This window comes from Rhinolophus sinicus, chromosome 8, assembly GCF_057876585.1.
Source record: "Rhinolophus sinicus isolate RSI-liver-muscle chromosome 8, RSI-T2T, whole genome shotgun sequence".
In the NCBI taxonomy this organism is placed as follows: Eukaryota; Metazoa; Chordata; class Mammalia; order Chiroptera; family Rhinolophidae; genus Rhinolophus; species Rhinolophus sinicus.
Genome location: NC_142508.1, coordinates 61,005,621 through 61,027,015, shown reverse-complemented (window position 1 = coordinate 61,027,015; position 21,395 = coordinate 61,005,621). Strand labels below are relative to the sequence as shown.

At 58.8% G+C, this 21,395-nt stretch overlaps 1 protein-coding gene across 1 annotated transcript in view; it reads left to right on the top strand.

Moving 5' to 3' along the window:
- VAC14 (VAC14 component of PIKFYVE complex) overlaps nucleotides 1-21,090 on the top strand; it is a 94,256-nt gene extending 73,166 nt beyond the window's left edge. The window contains exons 15-19 of the mRNA XM_019757655.3: nucleotides 10,761-10,935; nucleotides 12,430-12,548; nucleotides 13,727-13,806; nucleotides 15,837-15,987; nucleotides 20,494-21,090. Coding sequence (XP_019613214.1) covers nucleotides 10,761-10,935; nucleotides 12,430-12,548; nucleotides 13,727-13,806; nucleotides 15,837-15,987; nucleotides 20,494-20,656 — 688 coding nt within the window. The 3' untranslated portion in view covers nucleotides 20,657-21,090. The remainder of the gene's footprint in view (nucleotides 1-10,760; nucleotides 10,936-12,429; nucleotides 12,549-13,726; nucleotides 13,807-15,836; nucleotides 15,988-20,493) is intronic.
- The last annotated feature ends 305 nt before the right edge of the window (nucleotides 21,091-21,395 follow it).

Sequence of the window (21,395 nt, the reverse complement as noted above, 5' to 3'; positions counted from 1 at the left end):
GGTACGTGGCAGTAAGGAGTCCTGGGCAGGCACAGGGCTGGCCTGAGAATTGATCTCCTTTTCCCTCCGCTGAACAGAGCAAGTCGGGGCTGTGCACAGCAGGCTTGGCTCCCCTAAGGAGGAGGCCAGCAGAGCAATGGTGAAAAGGCAGGCAGAAACTTTGGGAAAACTAGAACCTAGGCTCTGGGGAAGTGAGTGTATGTATGGTCTGGGGTCGTGAGAGGGAAGCAGCTAGGTCCACGCCCAGGCTCTGGCTATGCAGCTTTGGGGATAGTTGGTAAAATCTCCCCATTTCCTCATGGAGAGTGGCCTGGACAGGCTGGTAGCGGTAGCAGGTGGGGGCAGCGGTTCTCACTCCTGACTGTGGAGCCTGTTTAGAATATAAATCGCTAACTTCCCAGAGTGGGACTGAGCTTGGTCCTAGTGTCCCAAACGGTCTGTACGTGACTCCAACGTACAGCCAGGTTCAGGGGCCTCTTGGGGAGGGGTTGTTCCTGGCTTGGACGGCTCTCCTGGTTCTGGAGGGTAGTTGTGTGACCTTTGGGTGGGCGAGAACACTGTTGGGACAAGGAAGATGGCTCCCCACTGAGCTTTGTGGAGCTGAAGCCGTGCGTGTGGAGCCCAAGGGCAGAGCACCGAGACTGCCACCAGAAAGCAAAATGACAGCCCCTGGTTGGAACCCTTTGAAGCCCCTTAGAGGGAGGTCACCACGGTAATGTAATATAGAAGTGGCTCACTTTGATCACCCAGGCCCGCCATCACAAGGACAGCCCCTTTGGGGGAGGGACTTGGCGAGGGAGGCATTCTGGCCTCAGTGCAGTGACCATGTGAACACGGGCTGCTGTGCCCAAGTCGCGTGTGGCTTTAAGGTTGTGGGGCAGAGGTGAGGGAGAGACCTGTGAGGCTCGGCGTCTGGGTCAGCACTGACAGGTGGGAGGACGTGCTCACCATCTGTGAGTGTTTGTGGTCGTACAGGCAGCCATGGGCAGTGATCTCTTGGCCTGGAACAAGGGACGAGCTGGGAATCACGGGATGAAGCAAAGGGAAATGTGAACAGAGCAGCTCAGTAGCAGGAAGACTGTTGGGAAAGCGCCGTCCCCACGGCGTTCCCGGGTACAATGCATCATCCTGGGCCATGCTCCCCTGGCTTCTGGCACTTCTGTTACTTGCCTGCCTTATTTCTTAGGTCACCTAAGCAGTTGGAGGGAGGAGGTGGCAGAGATGCAGGGGTGCCTTTCCCTTACCTGTCCCAGGACAGAAGGACCCTGCCTGAGGTCACAGGCCATGGCGTGAAGAGGCGTTTGAGTTGCAGGGAATTGGAGCTCTCAGGTGGAAAGGGGGGCTGGGCCAGGGAGGAGAGGTCTGTCCTGCAGGTGACGCCCAGTGTGGGACTATCTGGCCAGATGGAACATGAAGTCTGGGTCAGGGCCTCAACTCCAGTATGGCCCTGCTATGTGGCCGTGGACCTGTCTTTGGCTTCAGTTTCTTCTGTCCCATGAGCACATGATCTCTGGGGGCCTCCATGAGCCTGGCTGGAAGTTTGCAGGGGTGTTGCTGGGCCAGATGCATCTGGGGCCAGAAAAGAGTTTGCCATGCTGTTTGCATGTCAGCGTTAGGGTATGTGCGGCCTCTTCACAGGCAGTGCCACCACAACAGGGAGACTGAGTACATCCTTGGAAGGAAATCCCACTTGGAAGGGCAGGAGCACAGAGGGCTTCAAAAGGGAGGAGAAAGGTTCCATCTGTGGTTATCTCTAACAGTCAACCCAGGGGACTCCCAGGAATGCGGGCTCAGGGATGCTGTGACCCTGGCATGTCGACCTGGATTCACGCTACCAGCAGTTGAACTGAAATCCACCCCGTCCCCAGGACCCAAACTCAGGAGCTGAGCTCCTAGCAGAGGGTCCTGGGAACCTGAGGTTGGAGTCACCCCCATAAGATTCCCCATCCCCCAGCCCCTGGGTCTGAGTTTGGGTTCTGGCTGCAGAGCTGTGGGCTCTGTTCCCAGATTCTGCCACCCACCTGACCCCGTAGTGCCAAAACATTGCCCCAGCAGGGCAGAGCTAAGTGTGGGCACAGGTCAGCCCTGTCTGGGCCAGGTGTGTCAGTGCCTGCCAGCCACAGAGGTAGCCCCAGGGAGAGGATGGTTTGCAGATGAGCTGCCCCGGAGCCACAGGAAGGTTCTGGAGAAACTTGGGTTCCAGTCCACCAGAAGACCCAGTGATAGACATAAGCAGGGTGCCCCCAGATCATCTGCCTTCCAGAAAAAGCACCTGTGCCAGCTGAGCCCTGCACCCTGTGAGCTGGGTGTATAATGAGGTGGCAGCTGAGAGGTTGGTTGCTGGGTTGGGCCAACCAGACAGGGACCTTGGCAAGGCTCTAATCTGCTTCACTCATTCTCTGTTAAAAGGGGACCTGTCCCGTGTTAAAAGGATTTAAGGTATGTGACGTGCCTAAAGTAGGGAAAGCGCTCACAGATGCCTGTTGTGTGTGGCCATTACTGGGAAGGAAGTGGTGATTCCGGCTTGAAGGAAATCCCTGTGACAGGAGAAGGCAGGAGGCCTGACAAGGGCTTTGCGCATAGTTGCATTTCCTGGAGTTAATTGTCATGAAGATAATGGGATTTCCTTTAGTGACCCATCCCTTTGTCTTCATTTGCTCTGAGTGTTCAAAAGATGACGCATCGGAAGCCATGGGCTTCCCTACCGAGGATTTGAGGCCTGGGGAGATGGCCTCCTGCGCCTAACATGCCTCAGCCAAGTCCCCAGGTCTGCCCTGCATGTCTCCTGGTGTCCCCACAACCTGCGGCACGGAGGCCATGCCCTGCCATCTGACCTGCATCCCGCCATATTCTAGGATGTCTCCTATGGGCTAGAAGGTACAGCCTCTTTTCTGGGACACACATCCAGACCTCGTCTGTAAGTCAGACACCTGCTGAGGCCCCTCCTTGCAAATTCTGCAAGTGCTTCACCCAGAACCATGCACTTCACAGAAACCCCGATGCATGGTCAGAAGCCACCTGGCTCCCAAGGCCCCTGAGCGCACAGCTCCACATGCGAAGTGATTCCACGACTAACGTGATCCAGCCACCTTGTCTCACCTGGCGGCTAATATTCTGATCCACAAGTATCCCTCTCCCACAGGGGTCCATCCCTGGGCCAGGCCCACTGGGGTTTCCACCACATCCTGCCTTGGGGCACCTCGGTCAAGGAAGGAGACACACGGCATGTGCATGTCAGGAGGTGGAGCTCAGGAGGGTGGAGGGCCATGCAGAGCTTGGGGACACAGGCCATGGGGAGCTAGCAACAGGTGAGCAACCCTCCCAGGGATCAGGATGGGAACAACTTGAGCAAAGGCTGGAAGGAGGCTGGGCTTGGCCAGGTTGATGAGAGCACATGGAAACTGAGGCCAGGTAGGTCAGCTGGGCCATGCACAAAAGATGGCTTCTGTCCTACGGAACAGGCAGAGCCCCTCAAGTGGCAGAAAGGGCCACCTGACTACCCTGGGCGGCGGAGGAAACAGGCCACCTCTCCTGGCTTTCCCTTGGTCCCTAGAGCAAGCCCCAAACCTGGAGAGAGGCGCCAGCGTGGCGCAGAGGGCCTCAGCCCCAGCTACCTCCATGAGACCCTTTGGCTTTCTTGGCCACTCCCACCCAAGTAAGGCCTTTCCTGGAGGTCTCCGGGTGAGCCCAGGTGTCTATGGCTGCCCAGAAACTGGCCGTGCCTCTCTTGAACAGAGGGACAGAGAGCAAAGTGGACAAAAGACCCCTTTCTACCTCTTCCTCCGCCTCCTTCCATCATGCCGTGCGCCTCCCTCCTTCGCCCGTCCACCAGCTCCCAGCAAGACCCAGAAAAACAAGCCTTCGTGCCGCCTCCTCCCACCCCCACCACCCCACCCTCAAGAAACTTTTAAGTGTATCAGACACATCGACTGCATTAAACACGATGAATTTTTAAGGCATGAGTTGGCAGGGTTACCATGGCTGCCTCTGCCCTGAGGGGCACACTGCCGAGGATTGATTGAAATAAATAAAACAGATTTACAATTTTCATACTTGGGAAGCAGAGAGCTGGAAGGGAAGAGGAGCAAGGGGGAGGGCAGGGGGAGTGAAACTCTGGAGCTTTCTGAACTTCACAGGAGAGGCCACTCCTTCCTCCCCCATCCTGATGGGACACTGACCCGAAAGCTGCTTTCTCTTTCAGTCCTAAAGGATTCCAGCTGTCAGGCAGGGACAAGGCCAGGAGGGCCCTTTTCCCGTGGGAATGGCTCTGGGCCCCTGTACTTTCTCTACTTGATGTTAGGCTGCACTTCAGAGTTATAGCTGTGAGACTCCAGGCATCTCCCAGGAAAGCCTATGTCCCGTTGGCTTTGGGCCACTGAGAGGACGTGGACACCAGCTAGTGGCCAAAGGAGAGAGGAAGTGAGGGCCTCTCCCTCCATGCACAGTATTGGTCTGTTCAGGACACAAGCAGCAGGCAGCTGGGGATGGATGAAGGAAGGAGGCCAGGCTAGGAGAAGGGGAGCACTGAGCAGGAGCACCCGAGGAGGGGCAGCAGAAGCGATGTGGCCCTGCCCTCAAGAATGCCTGGGCAGGAAGTGCCTGGAGATCGGTGCCCCCGCTGGCGGACCCAGCCCTGAGGCCAGCTTGCAGAGCCATGGAGTCCACCCCACCCGGAGCGTCTGGTTGCAGCATCTGAGAAGAGGCTGGAAGCAGGACCGCCTGCCCTGTCATCCTTCAGAGCCCCTGCTTAGCAGCGTTTGCCGCCGCAGAGCCAGCAGCGGCCAGCTGGAGAGCACAGCAGACCGCCCACCTCCCCCTTCCCCACAGGCCACACCACCCACCAAAGAGCTGAACTCGTGGGCCCCGTGGGGCGGGAAAGCTGGACCTGCCTGGGTGGAGCTGGGGGTGCCCGGTGTCCTGATGCTGAAGCGTGTAGGAGGAGAGGCGTCTGGGGAGTGGGGGCTTCTGTAGGTGTCTAGGGCAGTTTCGAGAGAGGGCGCACGGACCTTCCTGTGTCAGGGGAAGCCCGACTAAGGAGGCGCCAAGTGAAATCATGCACGTGCCTGCCTCGCAGGTGGACTCACAGGGTGTGACTCCTGGGGGTCTGGACTGGCCCAGGAAGGACTCGTCCCCTTGATCACAGGGGAGATGGGGGTGTTAAAGAGATGGGGCACAGCCACCCACCTTGGAACTTGGCAGATGAGGCTAATTCTGAGTTCTCTGTTCGTCACAGGACAGCGCTCAGGAGGGCAAGGGTTGAAGCAGGACTGAGCTGTATTAATAGCAACTAGGGGAGATAAGGGGTGGGAGGTGGACGCCCCCAGACTTTATGCCCATCCATCAACATTGACATCTCTTTCCACGCAGGTGGGTTGGAATCTAGAATCTCCTCCTACCAGGCCAGCTGTTTTGTGTCCTGTGCTGGTGGCCACCTGTTGGTGTGGTCAGATTATTACTTGGGACAGTTGAGAAGGCCGGCCTGTGAGGAAAGGATCGCGCCAGCTTTCATTTCCACTTAAACTTCTCTGTAGTCATCAGGTGCCCTTTCCACATCCCTGTCCGATAACCTTGGGCTGACTCGCCAGTGGGGCTCAGAGGGCCGCCAGGATGGAGCACATTCCTGCTATGGGTCATCCCTGCTGTGGGTCAGAGTAGCATCTGCTGCTGCCTTTTGTCTCTTAAAAAGGCCAGGCCCAAGGAGGAGGGGACAGAAGAGAGGAGGGCAGCAACTCACTTGCCCAGCCAGCCGCTGCTCTGGCTCAGTGTCAGAACAGGCGGGGGCGGGGGCATGCCCTTACTTGGTGATGGAGCAGAGGAGAGCCCCAAAAGGCCAGCACAAGCATCTTGCAAGTGGTCCAGGGACCTGGGAAGGGTCTGCTGATGGTGGGGATGGGGTGGGGGTGCGGCTGGTGACTTTGCTGGTCCTGTTTTCTGAGTATGCAGGGCAGTGGAGTTAAAGGCACATGACAGTCCAGATTCCCAAGAAGGGCACCCATGCTCGGGCCCTGGAGCCCACACCTCGTTGTGGGGCCCCTGCCTTTGCAGCTGGGCCTGACTCCTCCTGCTGGGTCTCCCTGATGTCCCCACCCTCTGCCCCTCCCCACACCTCCACCCCCACCCCCATGCCAGGCTGTGCCCTTCCCCCAGGCCCCTGCATTGCATCTGTCCTGAAAGGAACTGCTCAGACTCCCCCTTTCACTACCTATTCCTCAATGCTGACCCTCTGTCCTTCATGCCCTGCCTGGGCCCCCAGAATGAACCCCTGCGAAAACAGGCTGCCCGGGTGGGGAGAAGCAGCTGGTGGGACCCCTGGAGAGCAGTGTCTGGCAGCACTGTCTGCACACGACCTGCTTTGGGGCTCAGAGCCACTGGCGGGTCTTGTCCTCCAAACCAAGGCTCGGTCTTACCCAAGTGGGTGGCCTGTCTAGGGTCCTGGAGGAGAAGCAGTGTGTGGCCCCTTCCACACTCAGGACAGGGTGAAGGAGAGCTCCAGGCCCCCTGTTGGCTAGCGGGAATCAGCCTGTGCCCATGCCATTCTCCCAGGACATGGGCAGCAGCTGTTGCCTCCTGCCCAGTCTGGGCCACATGGCCTCAGGGCATGACTCGCCAGACTGGAGCCAGTTGATGCTTTCCTCCTCCCACCACTCTGGCCCACATGTCACCTAAAGCAGGGGCCGTGGGTGGATGCCAGGTGGGAGCTCAGAAGAGCACCTTTCACCATGGACCAGCACAGGCTGGTGGCCTTTTGGGACTGGAGTCTGGGACACAGTGGATGCTTGGCCAGTGTTATTGTTTGAAGGGGCAGTAACACTAAGCTCGCAACGGCTTGGCAAGTGTGGTGCAGCCACTTCTAGGAGGGCATGGCTGCAGAGTGCTTCCCCAGCCCCATCATATGCCCTGGCCTTTTGCAGCTGCCCGCCCCAAAGGAGGTAGCATCATCTCAATCCATTAGGGAAAGTGGTCCTTCTCTTAGGTCCTGGGAGCTTCAGAGGAGTCTGAGGACGGGTTCCTCCCCTGAGAGCTTCTGGTATGTGACAGAGGGACCAAAGAGAACGATTCCCTCCCTGGTAAGAACCCAGATCCGGAAGTAGGGGAACAGCTGTCCAGTCAAGCAGCAGGAGACATGAGGAGATGAAGGCAGAGCCCCACCCGGGGGCTCTGGTCGGAGTGTGAGTTCAGGGCACACACATAGGACCCTGCCCTACCCCGAAGGTAGATGTGCCCTCCCAGACCCCACCCAGAATCCCTCGTGCCCTGCCTCTCTGCCTTGTCCCCAAGCATTTCCAAGCCATTGTCTCATGATGAATAGCACTTTAATATAGGTATTAAAAATATGGGCAAATGTTTAATGCTTGCAAGCTGTGTTCCATTATGGATGCTATGCTAGAGAGCTAGGCAGGGAGCTCAAGCCAGGCCGGGGCTCAACAGAGAAGTGATGACGCAGCAGCCCTGCTCGGCAGCCATCTGCCAGCCCCACTGGGTGGGGACAGCCCCCAGTGCCCGCCTATGACAGGCACAAGGAGGCAGAGCAGTAAGGAGGGGCTCAGGTTCTCGAAGGTGCCTGCTGGGTCTGGATCCTCCCTTCCTGTTCCCCTGGTCGGCGGTGACTGGTGGTGGGTCCTCTGCACAGGGGTGATAGGACCCCCTGGCCAGGGTTATGTGAGGACTTGGCAAGAAGCCCCCTGGGTCTCCCTGGGCAGGGCAGCCAGGCCCTGGGTGATAAGGGCAAAGATGTGACCTCACGGCAGCGCTCTCTGCAGACCAGGCTGTGGTGCGCACAGGGGACATGCTGAGCGTAAGAATGTCCCAGGGCCCGTCCGTGAAACTTGATAGACATGTGCCTGGTTCCACCACACAGTAACGCTCAACAGGAATTTCTGAGCAGCTCCTGAGTGCCAGGCCCTAAGCAGAGCTTTCCAGGCCAGGAGGAAGTACAGGAGACCAGCGCGTCGTGAGTAAGGGAGGAATCATAAGAGCTGAGATGGAAGAGGAACTGACCAGAGTGTGAGATCCTGGAGCTGGTTGTATTTGGATCTTGTGTGAAGCCACTGGGGAGTGCCGTGCTCTGATTAGAACTGTTTAAGGAGTGTCCCATTTGGTGAGTAGAAGGTGAATTCTGGGGGTCAGAGAAGAGGCAGGGAAACCTATTAGAAACCAGCCTGGAGTTGACCAGGCAAGAAATGGCAGATGCTTGCCCCAGGGTGGGCCAGGAGGAGGCAGGATGTACCCTGAGTGGCCCTGACACACGGCCCAGGTGATCAAGGATGGCTTCCTCGTTGGGCCTGGAGCAGCTGGGTGGGCAGTGACACCATTTCCTGAGATGGGAAAAGCTGGGGAACCCACGTCTAGGGAGAAACCAAGAGTTGTGCTGTGGCCCTGCCAAGTTTGAAATGCTGGTTGGGCAGCCATGCAGGGCTACCCACCGGGCAGGTGGCTGTGCCATCCAGAGCTCAGTGGGGGCTCCAGAGGCACATGTGGGGCTCATGGATTTAGACACAGCTTTGAAAATATTCTTGGGACCAGATGTGGACACCAGGAAACACAGACTAGGGAGAGCAGAAGAGCTCTGGCAGCACTAGCGGAAAAGGAGCAGTCGATGAGGAGAGTGTCGTCGCTCGGGGCCAGGAGAAGAGCACGTCCAGAACACTGCCGTCCCTGACCTGTGTTCCCCGGACGCCTCGCGCCCTCCTCTCCTGACTGCCAGTCCCTCCACACCCTCCCCAGCCTTCCTCACGTGACAGCCCCACCCCTGCCCCCCAGCTGCTTGTAGGTCCCCACCGGCCTGTGTCCCAGGAGAGTGCTGCCTGGCAGCTGCCTCAGCTGTTGGCCTCTGTCATGGAGACGGCGGCAGCTGCAGGCGACGGGCATTTGTGGCCATTTGTCAGAATGCTCCCCTTCCTCCCTGGCCTGCCCTTCTGGAACATTTCTCTTCCACAGCCCTGGAGACAGGGCTCATCTAGGGATGGGAGGACCAGCAGGGGACAGGGAGTGCTCTCTGCACTCCACCTAAGGGCAAGGCTTCCTCCTGTGAGCTGGCTGTCATTCCCATCCATGGTACCACTGGGGTACCCAACCAGGGGTCCCATTCGCCATATACAGTGCATCCCATGCAATTTGTCCCCAGTCTTGGCAACAGCCATCTCAGTAGCCCCATTGTATTACCCCAACTGGGGTAAAGATATTATTGCATAAACATTGGGTCACACAGCTGGTCAGGAGTACCAGGCTCTGGGCCCCCCACTCTCCTCCCCACCCCCCACCCACACCAGGTGAGCAGGGGAGCCCCCCAGGCAATGGCAAAGCCCTGGTACCCGCGCTCTCTCCCCACACACACCCCATCCCCTAACAGCCTTGTTTCGATTTCTCTGGCGGTTTCTTGCCCGGAGTCTGCTGGTTCCAGCTGGGCCTAGGCTGGAGCCTGCCTGCCCACTGTTTGCACTTCGTGGTTTGGCCTCGCTGTTACCAAATGCTCTCGGATTTTTCCGGGCCTGGGGTGGGGAGGAATCTTGTCCAGCCTGGCCCCAAGGCATGGCTGGTATTCAGAGGGAAGCAGGAAACCAGTCCCTGATAATGCTGAGTTTACTGCGAGTTCAGTGACCTGGGATGGACATGTTTCTGGCATGTTGGCTCCAAATGTGGTTCATGTTCAGCACACAAGACCTTAAGGCCTCAGACACTTGTCCCCTCCAGCCCCAGGTCTGGCCTGTGGCGCCTCCCTGGAGCAGAGACTTGGAGTCAGGCGGACAGACGGGAGACAGGAGGGAGCACCGTGCTGGCACCAGCCCCGCAGCCAGGAGCTCAGGGACCACCCCACCCTCCGCACCAACCACTTGCCCTCTCGGGCACAGCCCGTGCCTGCTTCTTCTTTGGTGGCCGGAGCCTCAGGAAACCTGGACTCCTAACAGGGGGGCCTACTCACCCCTTCAAGGCCAGGCCTCCGTGGGCACAGGGGCAAACTCAGGAGGTCGACAGCCTTCCTCCAAGCCTGACCTTAAGACCGACCTGTTACTATTAATGTCACCTCGGCCCAGGGACCCTGGAAAAACTGTTTTTCTTCATTCTCTGGGTTCGCTGTTTTCCTGTTTATAAAATGGGGGCTCCTTTCCAGCACGCCCAAGACGTACCCCACCCTCCCCGAGACTCACTAATCCCATGACTTTGGTCAAGTCTTTGCCTCCCTGCACCAGAGCTTCATCGTCTGAACAGCAAAGATAAAACTCAGGGTTGTCATAAGGTTTGTTCTCCTCACAAAAGTCCTCCTGAGCCCCCGCTCCAGGCTAGGGTGGGGGTGCAGCCATGAACAGCACAAACAAGTTCCTGACCAAGAGGGCTCTCATGACTAGCCTGAGGAGGATTTGTCAGATGAAGATAAGGTCTCCAGAAAAGTAAAGCCGGGAAGGGGACAGGGAGTGCAGTGGTGTGTGGGAAATCAGGAAGGTAGCGCGGGGTCCTCTGGCAATATTGACAGCCAGAGGCCCAGCTGTGTCTCTCAGAACTCTGCTTCCTGGCCTGGGGCAGAGCAGGGTAATACATGCAGTCGGTGGGGCTCGGGAGTTGCTGGGCCAAGGTGAGTGATTTGGGGAGGCTTGGAGCCAGGCCCGCTGTGAGCAACGCCCTAATGTCCCCCGACAAACCTTAGAACCAGGGCCTCACACCAGCCCCAGGAAAAAGCCGGTTTCCTCAGGATGCTGAAAGACCAAGGAGAGGGTCCTCAGGTGGGCCCAGAGGTTTCCATAACTTCTGCTTTGCCTACTTTCCAGGCAGCTGTGCCTCCTGCTAAACGCAGAGAACATCTTTCACTCAATGGCAGACATCCTACTCCGAGAGGAAGACCTCAAGTTTGCCTCGACCATGGTCCACACCCTCAACACTATCCTGCTCACCTCCACAGAGCTCTTCCAGCTGAGAAACCAGCTCAAGGACCTGAAGACTCTGGTACTTGTGTCCATGGGCCCTGGCCCTGGATTTAATCCTGCATGCACGTGTGTACTCAGCCGTGCCAGCCCACGCCTCAGTCCCCGGGGATTGTCGGGGAGCAGACAGGATGAAATTGGAGAGTTCCCTGGTCCATTGTAAAATACAGATGCCCCTGTGTTGGCTACACATAAGCACCAGCCATGGGTGTGAGTCACAGCTGGTTTCCATGGAGCCAGAGCTGCAAAGGTCTCTGCCCACAGAAGGCTCTGTGCTCTTCTGTAGGCTCCACATGCCCTCCCTGACCCATCAAAGGCTGTGCCTTTTCCACTCATGACACCCCACTCCCACCCTGGAACTGCCCCCTTCCACACAGAGTGGGTTCAGTTCTGGGCCCTTGTGGTGGGACCCAGTAGGGTCATGGCCACTGGGCGATGCCATCCTGTCAGGGTCAGGCCTCGAGGTTGTCACTCCGGGTATCAAGTACACTGCTCTCCTCCTTGGCCCTGTCCCCCCACCCCCCACAGTCAGACACAGCTGTCTCACAAGGCGCCTTGTCGGAAGCCAGAGTGTCACAGCACTGCCTGTCCCAGGCTTTGGGTGAGGACCCAGCAGGGCTGCTCAGAGAGCAGGGAGGTGCTCAGCATCCTGCCATCCTGCTCTGGGGGATATGGTCAGCCCGGGGCCAGGGGCTGAGCTGCAGAGAGCCTCCAGGGATGGCCACCATCCTGGATATGCCAGGGGCTCCAGGGCTTTCGTTCCCAAATCGGGGCTGTGGCCACCACCCCCAGCTCAGACCCTGCCTCCGCCCCCACTCAGGGAGTCTCAGGGACATCAAGCCTGGTCTGAGGGCATCTGGGGCCAAGCTGCTCAGAACGATCCAGACCACACCCCTGCCTGCTTCCTGTGGTTCCTTTCAGACATTCGCAGAGGCTTTAAGAATTTTCCTCAGGGCAGGGGCTCCCCCAAATGTGGGCTCAGCTCCTGGGCTTGTTCCCAAGTGCAAGGTGGGCCACAAAGGAGGGAGGAGATATGGTATTTGAGGATGAGAGGAGGCGCTGCAGGGAGAGCCTGGGCCCTGAGGAAACATTTTCTTCACCCGTACTCTGCACCTCCTGTTACACCCCCTTCCAGCCCAGCAGGGTCCTGGAGAGGACAGTTACTATTATTTGCCGAGGGCAGAAATGCCAGCACAAGGGACAGGCTCACTCCCCACCAGGCCCTGCAGCCACCACCACGTGGCTCTGTGGGACCACGAGTAATGACAGGGTCTGAGGAAGAACTGTCAGCGTTTCCTTTGTGACAGCTTGTTCCCAACTGGACTGCCAAACAGCTCAGGGAGCTGATCTGGCTCCTGGCGTTCCGAAAGGAGCCTGGGTCTCAGGCTGTGGCCCTTCCCTCTCAGGTCCCTACATGGACCACGGGTGGGGAGGAGCTGGTGGGGAGGAGCTGGTGGGGAGGAGCTGGTGGGGAGGAGCAGGGTCTCTGTTAACTGCTCACACGTCTCCCCCTTAGGAGAGCCAGAACCTGTTCTGCTGCCTGTACCGCTCCTGGTGCCACAACCCGGTCACCACCGTGTCCCTCTGCTTCCTCACCCAGAACTATCGGCATGCCTACGACCTCATCCAGAAGTTGTATCCTTCACTCACTGAGCGTGTCCCCTTCCCGCCCACCATGGCTGATACCCATACTCCTGCCCTCAGGCTGGTGGTATCAGAACCCACATGGGCAGGGGGAGGGGTCATCTGCGGCCTCATTGAGGGGCGCTGGCCCTGGAGAAACCTTCTGAGTTGGGGATAGAGGCTGAGCAGACTGTGTAGGTGCAGGTGCTCGGGGGGACAGGCAGGAGTGCGCTCTGCTCACGATGGCTCCGTCTTGGCCGGGGGTGGGGCGAGAGAGGAGGCCTGGGAGCAAGGAAGGCTGTTGGGCTGCAGCAGGCAGGTGCAGGGGAGGCCTGTGGGCTTGAGCTGAATGACGGCAGTGCTGCTGGTGAGTAGCCCAGAGACGTTCGGGGGCCACAGAGCCAGAGCCCAGCAGGTTCAGCAGATGACACAGTAGGGAGAAGCGGGCTGAACAGGAGGCCTCAGGAAGAGGGAAGACCCCAGCGTGCCTCAGAACCTGCCTCAGCGAAAGGCATCCGTGATCAAGCAAACCAGCCTCTTTTGTGAATGCCTGGCTTGTGGGCCTGGATAAGAGCGCTTCTTAGGGTGCCCGATTGCCCTCCTTCCGTGATGGGCCAGGAGCTGGAGGCTAAGGAAAGAGGCCCTGAGATGTCTGCACTGAGGATGAGCTGTGGCCTTGCCTGGCTCCCCAGGTGCCTGCTCGCCTTCCACAACTTAGATTTGCTCCTGTCAGCCACTGCTGTGAGCCAGGCATCACGGGCCATATGCCTGCCGCAGCCCTGCTCTTGGCCTTGCTAACGGGCGTCCACTCAGGCAGGAGCAGGGGCCTTTCCTGCCCAGTCCTCCCCCACAGGCTGCAGCGCCGTGATCAGAGCCTTTCAGAGCCCAGAAGGCACTGGGAGAGAGCTGCCAGAGCAGAACCGGAGTGCTCGTGCAAGGGGGACAGCTGTGCCACTTTTCACTTAGAGGGACACAAAGGCAAAAAGAATAGACTAACATCCTTCGTGTGCTGAACGCTGTAACTTGGGCAGAAGCAGGTTCTGTGCTCGGAACCCGGGCCTGGTGGCAGGAGAGGTGTTCTGAGCTGCTGGGTCAAGCGCCAGCTCTTCACTTGCCCCCCCGGCTGAGGCCCCTCACAAATATAGGTTGTCATGGCCCAGTGGGCAGACGTTCCTTGACTGCCCACCCAGCGGGGACCTGGAGGTCACTGTGGATTTCCTCACGGAGGTGGACAAGCTGGTACAGCTGATCGAGTGCCCCATCTTCACATGTAAGGGCCCTGCCTCTGGCCTTGGGCTGGCTTGGCATGAGGCAGGGGTGAAGCCGCCCTCGGAGAGGAGGGAAGGAGGAGGGAGGGAGTGCAGTCACCCCAGGGATGCTCTAGAATGTCAGGAATGTAAGGCTGGGGATGGCAGAGCTGAGACCAGATGGAGCAGGGCTGGGACACATATGGCTCCTGCCCGTGTGCCTCCCGGTGGGGCTCCTGGACACACCAGCGCTGACAGCAAAACCCACCTGAAAGTTAGTACCATCCCTGCCAGGGAGAACTAGAGCAGTGCTGTCGGGACAGGTGGGCAGCCCACCCCACCCCCGCAAGCATGGCGCCCTCTGCCCTGGCTCTTAGGAGCCGTGGGGACCCTGGGCCCACCTGCTGGTGCTCCTGTGTACCCAGGAGCCACACACTCATCTCTGCAAAGCAGAGCTGGCATTGGCGGGGAGCTAATGGGCGGGAGCTGCCTGATTGTAACACCCAGGCTAAATGTGCAAAAGTGGCAGCTGGCTGGGGCGAGCACAGCTCTTGGCGCCTCAACACATGCAACGCCTTCACCCAGAGCAGGCGGCTCTGAATGAAACTCGCGTGCTTACGGGGCGGTGGGGAAGTAAGCCGGGAGGCAGTGCTGCCGGTGGCCACCTTCTTGCGGAGCAAGCCACCCAGGCCTCCTACTCTCTGGCAGCACCTCTGACCTATTCAGGCTGAGCCTATCGGCCTTCGCCCTGGAGCCCAAAGGCAGATGCAGAGGCCCCTCCCCCTTGCTCCCATCCAAAGAGAAGGCAGCTTCTCCAAACAGCCAGGCACCACTCTGGTAGATGCCCGGGAGACACAGTTGTGGAGGGAGACCCTTTTCCCAGCAGAGAACACCAAAGCCTGTCCCAAGTGGCCCCTGACCTGACATCTCACTTCCCCAAGGGCATCCAGGCACAACACCCTAGGTCCAGCCTGACCCTAGAAAAGCCACAAACATCTTCTCTCTAGGCCCAGGGCTTTGTTGGGTGACCACAACAGATGCAGCCTGGTCCTGCCCAGCACCCATTCCAACGCCAGGTTGCCTGGACCCCACTGATAGCTGGCTTGGTCCGAAAGCCCCAGCTTCCCCAGGGCCCAGGGGAGAGACTGGACTCAAAATAGGCCCACACTTCTGCTGGAGTTGCTACGGGCAACTGGGGGTGACTGCTCAGGTCCACACTGGTGGCTCCTGCCTCCTAGGGCAAGGGGAGGGGCTGCAGGAAGCCCCCTGCTTCTCCCTGGCCCCAAGGCCTGGTGGCATCCTCTTCCAGGGTGACCCCAGCCCCTGCACAGCTGCTGCTGGGTCACATGGCCTCTCCAGAAGAGGGGTCTCATCCTCCAGAAAGGGTACCCCGCACTGGGCCTAGACACACAGGAGGGAGAAGCCGGTGACTCTCCTGGAGGGGTTCAGAGGAGAGAAGCATGGCCCTGTTTAGTTGGGATGGGTGCTGGGCAGGACCCAGGGTGCATCTCCTCCCGTCGGGTGGGGGTGCTGGGCAGGGCTGGTATCTGAGGTGGGTTTCCCAAAGCCCCTACCAGAGACACTCCTGGCTTGGTTTGTGTTTAAGCCACACACAAAAGCATTTTTCCATCCTGCCCTCCCTCAAAGCTGTCCTAATCCAGTCTTTCTCTCCAGCTCACCCTATTTATAACTCTCTTGTGCTGGCACGTGTGGAGCAGACCAGGGAATCTGGTACACTGCAGGCCCCAAGCCCCCTCGTTACCAGGGAGGCAGTGAGTGTGGGGGCAGGGTCTAGGCCCAGCAGCAGGTTGGGAGTCGCCAGGCTGAGGTGACTGTTGGGAAGATCAGACAGATGGGCAGGTGGGTAGGTGGGAAGAAAGAACAGTGAGATCATGGGGACAGCTAAGTGCTGCTGGAGGAGGGGCAGGCATCTGGCTGTTGAGGAGTGCCCCTTGCTCGAACCACAGCCACCTGGCTGGCCCTCTCCTAGTCAGCCTAAGGGGTAGGGTAGGGCCGTGCCAGGCCCTGACCCCTGACCTCTGCCCTCCCGTAGATCTGCGCCTGCAGCTGCTGGATGTGAAGAACAACCCATACCTGATCAAGGCCCTGTACGGCCTGCTCATGCTGCTGCCCCAGAGCAGCGCCTTCCAGCTGCTCTCCCACCGGCTCCAGTGCGTGCCTAACCCTGAGCTGCTGCAGACCGAGTAAGTGCTGGGCGGGACTGCTGCCCTCTGCCTCCATGGGGGTCTCCCTTACCTCAGCGTCACACCCCTGTGTCACTGTGGACCCTGTCCACCCCACAGCCACCTGGCCCTTGGGCCTCTCATTTCCATATCAGAACTCCAGGCTGGGGAATTCTGGGAGTAAGTGGTAAGTGGTAGTGATACCCTCTAAGCAACCAGGGTTGAGTTAATCTAAAAAATCAGAAGGCGTGTTGCAGTCACTTAGAGGCCCCTAGAGAGAAACTCCCCTCCGTCTGTGGGAGAGGCTCAGACCTGGGCTCCTGAAGACCCCGGCATTGCTGGGACCTGCCCAGTCCCTCCTGGGTGGGTGGGAGGTAGGAGTGTACCCGTGGCTTCACTGCTTGGGTCCTGCCCCCGAGAACAGGTCCTAGACACCTCCACCGAGGGGCCCAGCATGGCAGCTCTGGCAGGGGCTGCAGCCCCAGTGGTGGGGGCGGTCCAGGCTCCCACCCGAATCCACTACTGGCCCGGCCCCCAGAGCCTGTTGGGCCGTGTCTATATTTGGTAACCCTTGGAGGCTTTGCCTCATCCACAGGCATTTGGCATCCGAGATGGAAAATTTCACTTGTCAGGTCGCCATGGAAACAAGCAGAGCCACTGAGAAGATTTACGCTGAATGGAGCGCACCCAGCTTGCATCAGATGCCCTGTGTGTCTAGAATTCCCTCCCAGGCTGTTGGAGCCACTCGGCAGGCCTGGCGCCTCGCTCCCTCGCAGGGCCTTCGGCCTTTGCCCTTGGGATGCATGCAGGCAGCCTTGAGATGGGCCTGCCTGGCACTTGGGGTCCCGAATGCGATCCGAGCCCTTGTGCCCTCCGTACCACCCCTCCCACCCAGCCTGGCCTCTCCAGAGCCTGGGTGTGGGCACCTCACTAGTTGTCTGCCCCAGGCCAGCTGGAGGGGCTTGAGCCCTTAGCAAGTGAGGTCCCTGGGCCAAGGCCCAGCTCCTGCCTCCCCGACCCTCTCCCCAAACTGCAGCTCTTCAGGGTGGCAGTGCTAGGCACTGTCCCAGCTGCTCATGGTGTCAGCGGGTAATCCCCAGGGGAGCAGGGAGTAGCCATGGAGTTGGGTTTGCATTTGGAGAGAGGCCCTGAAGCCACACCAGGCCTTGCCTCTACACTGGCCTTTCTAATACCCAATGGGCATTAGGGTCGCCCTGGCAGGCACTTAGGAAGGAAGGTGCAGCTGAAGGGGACAAGGGGGCAGGAAGGACTGCTTCCCTGTGACCTCTGGTTTCCCCCTGGGAACCAGCCTGCCTTCCTAGAGGAGGCCGCTGGGCCGGGCCACGGACCCTACACTACAATGCTAAGGGCAAGTCTCCTCTCCAAGTTCTGCCCGTTACATCTCCTTTTCTTAGAGTAGTCAGACCCTCTCTGCGTACCCCAAGCCCGGGTAGAGCAAATTGGCAGAGGGAAGCTAGGAAAATGAGAATTCCCTCAGAATATCCCATGGTCAGTCAGCGAAGTCTCGGAACAAGGGATTGAGGCCTCTGGGTAGAGAAGCCTACAGGTCAGTGGACGGTTCACAGGCCTGGATTAGGATCTGATCCGAGCTCTGCCGGGGATTTGCTATGTGACATCAGGCAGGCCCCACACTCTGTCCGGGCTCTTGGTTTCTGTGTCCATAAATGAGCATTTGGACTAAATGGTTGCTCGAGGCTCTGACTGGTCTTCACGGCCCTAGGTTCCCAGCCTTTCTTAGCAAGGCCCTAGGCAGAGCTGTCCCAGATGCAAGCAGGCAACAGTGGGCGAGGAAGGGGCTTCATGAACAGCTGGGGGAGGGGTCAGATTGCAAAGTTGGGCACAGAGGGACAGCTCACACTCTGGAGAGGGGGCTGAGGACAGTCTCAGCCCTGAGAGGGACAGGCAGCTGGAGGGCAGCCTCAGGTTGCCTGACAGGCCTGCAAGCTGGAACAGCTGGGGCAGTTGCTGCGGTCCTTGCCCCTCCCTCTGTGTGCTCAAGGCGCCGGCAGGGCTAGGGGACCCTGGCTTCCCTCAGGCTTGCGGGCCACTCCTCAGAGACCATCTCCTCAGTGAGGCAGGAGGGATCCTCTGAAAGAAAAGCTGATGACACCATCATTAGCCTGGTGACAGGTGTGTGGGTGGGGTGGCAGGAGAGAGGGTCAGCTTTGAGTCCTGGAATCCAGCTCTGTGCTGCTAGCTGGGTATCCCCCAGTCATTCACTGTCTGAGGTTTATTGTGAACACGGAGAGAACGTGAAGGCCTGAGCAGTGGCCGTGTCCACTATGAGAGGCAGGGAGAGGAGCCCTGTCCTCCATGCTCAGAGGAGACCCCTACCCAGCCCCATAGGACACACCCCTTCCTGCTCCCAAGACTTCAGGCCAGGAAAGCTCCGTCCAAAGAGAGACTGACTCACTGCGGACAGGACTTGCTACCATAAGGGCCCAGAGCGCAAGGTGCAGCCCACTCCTTCCCCACCCCCACCCTCACCGTGGCCACATCTGCATATCACCTTAGGTTTGCCATCCATTGCTGGCATCTCCACAGACACCCCTCATCTCAGTCCTTACTCTGGACCTAATGTTTTGGCTTGCCAGGAGTGTGAGGGAGCAGCATACACACCCGTGGACGCCCAGCATCAAATGACTACTTGAAATAGCTGTGTGGCCTCATGTTTTCAGGCCTGGGTTAGGGTAGCATCTGGCCACCCCCTAGAGTTAGAGTTCCAAGTTCCAGGGTGTCCCTCAGCCTCCTCAGAAGCACAGGTTGCTCTCTTGGGGCAGTGGCACCTGGGCCACAGAGTACTGACAGGGAGGCCCCTCCGCTGTTCCCAGGAGTTGAAAGCAGCAGCCAGAGTCCAGAATGCTGCACCCCTAGAGCAGGCCCCACTCATCTCCTTTTGATCTTTGTTGAACTAATGTTGCCTGAGCCCCAGCTCACGAGGCAAGGCCTGAGGCCCAGGAAAGAAACAGCCACAGCCACCAGCCAAGGTGTTTTCAGGTGGTACTTTCAACAGGAAGGCAGGAAGGAAACAGGCTGGTAGGGTTGCAGGGGGCCACCTCCAGACTCCAGAGGCATCCCAACCATGGAAAGGATTCCCACTGCCCCTGGTCCTGCCCCAGCAGCCTGGTGGGTGGTCAGCGATGCCTGTCAGGTTATGACCATTGGTTGGTTGCCTGTACCTCACCAGGGGCCAAGCTCAGTACTGACAGTTCCATTTGGGTAAAGCCCCAAAATTGTGTTTCCCCCAAAATGAACTGAGTAACGGATGTGCCCCAGGCCTCAAGCTGCTGGGCCCTGGCTGGCCTCACCTCAGGGCAGAGCTGTAGCCACACTGTCCGTCGATCAGGTACCTAGGTCTGGAGGAATCCCCACAACCCCATGGCATGGCTCCTGTGGCCACCCCGTTTTACAGGTGAGGAGGCTGAGTCACATGTCCAAGGTCAAATGGCTAGGAAGTGGCATTGTTACTATTGAGCTGTGTCTGTCTATGCCCTGTGCTTAGCTGCTGCCTGGACACCCCCCACCCCGACCCCATATTGGGGTCTGTTCATGAATTTAGAAGGTCCAAGGATGAACAGCTCACAGCCTTCATGAGACCCCTCACTTAGAGCTCCAAAGGCCACCAGGCCTCAGGGGCTGGAGGAAGATACTTGCCAGCCCACACAGATCTGCTTCCCTAAGCCAGTGAGGTTATATGAGGGAGGAGCAGTCTACCATGTGACTCTGCGGGGGGCATGGTTAGGAATGGGCCAGGGGCCTAAGGAGAGCTAGTCCCAGGGGCAAGCTAAACACTGGGCTTGAAGGGGGCAGCAGAGCAACTACATTGCACGACAAGGGAGCATCAGGCACATTGGAGTTGTGCAGTGTACAACCTGTGCTGCTGTACAGAGCAGCTGGGGAAGATGGTAGCAATAGAAGTTGTAGGAGCCATCAGCATGCTCAGTGTTGACACTAGCTTTCCTTCCCCGGGGGCAGGGAATGACTGCAGGCCTCTGGGCCCCAACACTCAAAAACAGTTGACCGGCCAAGTTGAGGGTCCAGTAGAGACTCTAGCCATCCTTGTTGTCCCTGGCGCTAGCCTGGGCCCCAGAGAAAGGGCCAGGCTGCCTCCTCCCCTTTATCCCTGGATCCTCTTCCAGGCCCCAGCTGGCTTCCTGGCTGGCTGTTAGCCCTGGCTTTCACCCCAAAGGGAGCCACTCGTAAACAGGAAATGCTTCTCAATGCAATGCCTACTCTGGGCTCCGTTGCCAGCCCACAGGCTGAAGGCCATATCCAAGCAGCAGTGTTGACTGACTCACCAACTGTGGGGGAGGGGATGCTCATCGGGCTCCCCAACTCCTTGGGGCTGTTGGGGAAGGGATGCTGGACCTGAGGCAGACAGACTCCCTGAGGGTGAGTTCCACCAGCCTGTGGCCCTGCCCTCCTGTGCCAGGTGCTGCCTGCCCCCCAGCAGCCCCCACAAGTGCTGAGACACTGATGCTGGCCCCTTCTGCTTCCTCTCCCCAGAGATAGTCTGAAGGCAGTCCCCAAGTCGCAGAAAGCAGATTCCCCCAGTATCGACTACGCAGAGCTGCTGCAGCACTTTGAGAAGGTCCAGAAGAAGCATCTGGAAGTGAGGCACCAGCGGAGTGGGCGTGGGGATCACCTGGACCGAAGGGTTGTCCTCTGACAGGCCTGGCATGGAGAAGCGTCCACGGAGTGGTCCCATGGAGCCTTTCCCAACAGTCCGAGGACCTAACTCAAGGGTAGGGCTGGCTCTGGCCACCCGCCCAGGGCAGGGTAGGGGGACAGAGGCTGCTCTGTCCACCCAAGCTCCTCTCACAGCCCAGCCCCCCGGGCTTCCAGCATTCTCAGCTGCACCCCGGCATTCGGACAGAGCTGGCTTCTCACCAGGGTGGGGCCACAGCCTCAGACACCACCTATCCTCTGGAATCGGTCTCTTTCTAATACCCTCTTGTAAAGAGCTTTACCTCCCCAGCCCACCAGAGTTCTGGCCTCGTGTGATGTGTGTATACATCATACCTGTGTGCACATAGAGACCAGCACAGAGGTCCGTATGAATGATGCACCCCCGCCCCAATAAAGAAATGACAGAAAACCCTTGACCTGTGCCCGCCTGTTCCTTCTCACTGGCGCCTGCCCCTGAACCTTGCCAGCTGTCCTGAAGACCTGGTCTCAGGGTGGCCCCGAGGAGTGCTGGCTACACTGGGAGAGGCTGGTCACTGCATACTGACCTGCCTGGAACCCTGAACCCTTCCTGGGCACCTAATCTGACTTTTCCATTAGGATTCCCCTGGGGACAATGGGACATGTCCCCATTGGACAGATGACCATTTCTGAATGAATGGTCATTGCACACTGCAGATCCCTGGATGAAAGAGAAGGCCCAGACTAGTGCGAGGAGGAAG